Source organism: Panthera uncia, chromosome A2, assembly GCF_023721935.1.
Source record: "Panthera uncia isolate 11264 chromosome A2, Puncia_PCG_1.0, whole genome shotgun sequence".
NCBI lineage: Eukaryota > Metazoa > Chordata > Mammalia > Carnivora > Felidae > Panthera > Panthera uncia.
The window spans coordinates 745,913-748,744 of NC_064816.1; the positions used below are offsets into that span (position 1 = coordinate 745,913).

The 2,832-nt window shown below is 58.9% G+C and overlaps 1 protein-coding gene across 11 annotated transcripts in view; it reads right to left on the minus strand.

The window, feature by feature from the left end:
* The window catches only part of TCF3 (transcription factor 3), a 34,681-nt gene that overhangs the window by 3,108 nt on the left and 28,741 nt on the right, over positions 1-2,832 (minus strand). For 3 of the 11 annotated variants that reach the window (XM_049639521.1, XM_049639525.1, XM_049639524.1), the window contains exons 16-17: positions 573-708; positions 158-393 (exon numbers count right to left, since the gene is read on the minus strand). In XM_049639521.1, coding sequence (XP_049495478.1) covers positions 158-393; positions 573-708 — 372 coding nt within the window. Of the gene's footprint in view, positions 1-157; positions 394-572; positions 709-2,832 lie in introns of those variants that run through there. The other 8 variants (XM_049639527.1, XM_049639528.1, XM_049639529.1 and 5 more) reach the window with 5 other exon arrangements.

Here is a 2,832-nt window from a genome sequence, read left to right on the forward strand (position 1 = left end):
CACAGCAAGGCAGGACGGTGGCTGCAGGGGGAGGTCACAGCAGGGCAGGGCGGTGGCTGCAGGAGAGGGACAGTCACAGCAGGGGAGGCTGGCTCCAGGAAGTGGGGGGAGAGCGAGGGCAGCAGCGGCGGGGGAGGGGAGCGGCGCCCCCACTGACCTCGCACCTGCTGCTCCAGGTTCAGGATGACCGACACGGCCTGGTGCAGGATGAGCAGTTTGGTCTGGGGCTTCTCACTGTTGAGGTGCAGCTGGCACATGCGCCCCAGCTCCTTAAAAGCCTCATTGATGTCTCGGACCCGCAGCCGCTCCCGAGCGTTATTGGCCACCCGGCGCTCCTTCTCCCGCTCAGCCTTCTGCTCTGGGGGGAGAAGGTCGTCCTCGTCCTCGTCCGGGCTACGGGGGGGGGGGGGGGGGGCCCGGGGGCCAGAGGGAGACAGTGAGGCGGGGGGGCAGGCGGGGGCCCGCCGACGGCCTCGCGGTGTGGGCGCCGTGTGCGTGTGCGCGTGTGCGTGCGTGCGTGCGTCCTGCGGGGCGGGGCGGGGCGGGGGCTGAGGCTGAGGGAGGGCTGGCACCTGGTCCGAGTCCGGGGGGGCTTCAACTCCTTCTTCTCCTCTTCCGAGTTGTCAGCCACTGAGGCGTCCTCCTCGTCCTCCTTCTCCTCCCGTTTGATCTCACCGGTACCCGAGACGGCACTGGCGCGCCCGAGTCCTAAGACAGGCCTGGGGTTAGGGTCCGGGGCACCTCCAGGGCCACTTGACCGATCCCTTCTGCCCCTTGTGAGCTGTGGTGAGCTCTCCTGGGAGAGCCAGGCCTTTGTTTGCAAAACAACAACAACAACAAGAAAAACCAAAAACCCAAAACTCCCCCCAACAAAACCCAATGGAACAGCAATAACAAAAAAACAAAACACACACCCAGAATCAGGTCCCTCCCTCAGGCCACAGTCATCAGTTCCAGACAGACCAAGGTCTGGAGGGAGAGGGGATACTCGACAACCTTTAGAAGAAAACGCGTGGAGACTTTGCTATGACTTAGAGGTGGGGGAACTAGTTCCTGAAATACTAAAAGAGCTATTCTCGAACGAAGAAAGAAATTGCTAAACTCAACTCTACCTATTGAGAATTTCCGATTACCAGGATACCCTACCAAAAAAATAAGAAAATATGCCACAAGCAATACTTGTCATGTATAAATCGGTGAAGGTTGGTCTCCATAATATGTAAAGAGCTCCTACAAACCAATAAAAGGACCAGCGGCTCAACAGGAAAACAGGGAGGGTTCCCAGAGGGCAATTCCTATACAAGGAAGTGGCCATGGCACCACACCACGAAACTGAGAAAATGCAAATCAGGATCCGATAAGTCATTAAATCGGCGGACTCGGCAGGACCTAACAACTTGGAAGGACTGCCCGTGGGAGGGAAGTTGGCAGGGCCAGTTTGGGAAATAATCTGGCATTATCGGAAGGGTACATGCAACCCCCGATCCCCACAACCTGGAATCACACTCAAGAAACTCTTGGGCACAAGCTTCGGAATGTGGCAGAAAGCACCTCACAACAACAGAGTGCGAAACAATGTAACGGTCTACACTAGCGCCAGGGCCCATCCTCAGCCACCAGCAGCAAGGTGGCCCTCCCAGCCAGTGCATCATGCCAGCAGGGTGCCAATTTCACAAAGCCCAACACCGCACGATGAAATCTAGGCTTTGGGGTGCCTGGGTGTCTCAGTCGGCTAAGCGTCCGACTTCAGCTCGGGTTATGATCTCTTGGTTCATGCGATTGAGCCCCGTGTCAGGCTCTGTGCTGACAGCTTGGAGCCTGGAGCCTGCTTGGGATCCTCTCTCCCTCTCTCTGACCCTCCCCCACAAAATCAACAAATTAAAACACACACACACACACACACACACACACACACACACACACAGGGTTTAAAGGCACACAGCAATCTTGAACTTGGAGCTCTGCAACAGGTGAACTGGGAGGGCAGGGCCAGGTGGGGGGGGGGGGGAGGACTCGGGGATACAAGATTCAGCTCATGGAATCCCCCCAACACACCACGGACATCGGGGCATCCTAGGCACTGTGAGGGGTCAAGCAGCATCCCTGCCCGCCCCCCCCAACTCAATGCTAGGAGCTCCCCAGTTGTGATGACCACACATGTCCCAGATACCATCCAGTGTCCCCTGAGACCCTCAGCAAAGAGTTATAAAAATCAAGACATGCAGAGGGGGCGCTTGGGGGGGCTCAGTCGGTTAGGCGTCGACTTCGGCTCAGGTCACGATCTCACGGTTTGTGAGTTTGAGCCCCACGTCGGGCTCTGTGCCGACAGCTCGGAGCCTGGAGCCTGCTTCGGATTCGGTGTCTCCCTCTCTCTGCCCCTCCCCCACTCACGCTCTCTCAAAAAGGGATAAACCAAAAAAAAAGAGAGAGACAGAGAGAAGCTGCCCTAACGTGGGCTGCGTGGCCGCCTCCTGGGGGCTCCAGACAGCAGGTGGCACCATCGTTACCCACATCCTGTTACTGTGTGATGTGGCATTTTCCACAAGGTGGGCATGTGGTGTGTGCACTGCCCAGCAGGCCGGCCCCTGTCTGGGCCTCGGTTTCCCCCACCACAGTGGAGCCAGCGTCAGCATGGGACATGGGGGGGGCGTTGCCCCCCCGTCCCCCCCCAGGAGGCCTCCGGCCACAGCGGGAACGATGCCTACTGGCCACGGGCCTCCCTCCAGCCGCGCTCAAGGCAGTCACCTGCTCGGTCCTTTCCCTGCAAAGTTCACACCCCACGGCCGCCGGCCACGACCCTGACCCCACGTTGTCCAGCTTGGGGTCCTCATC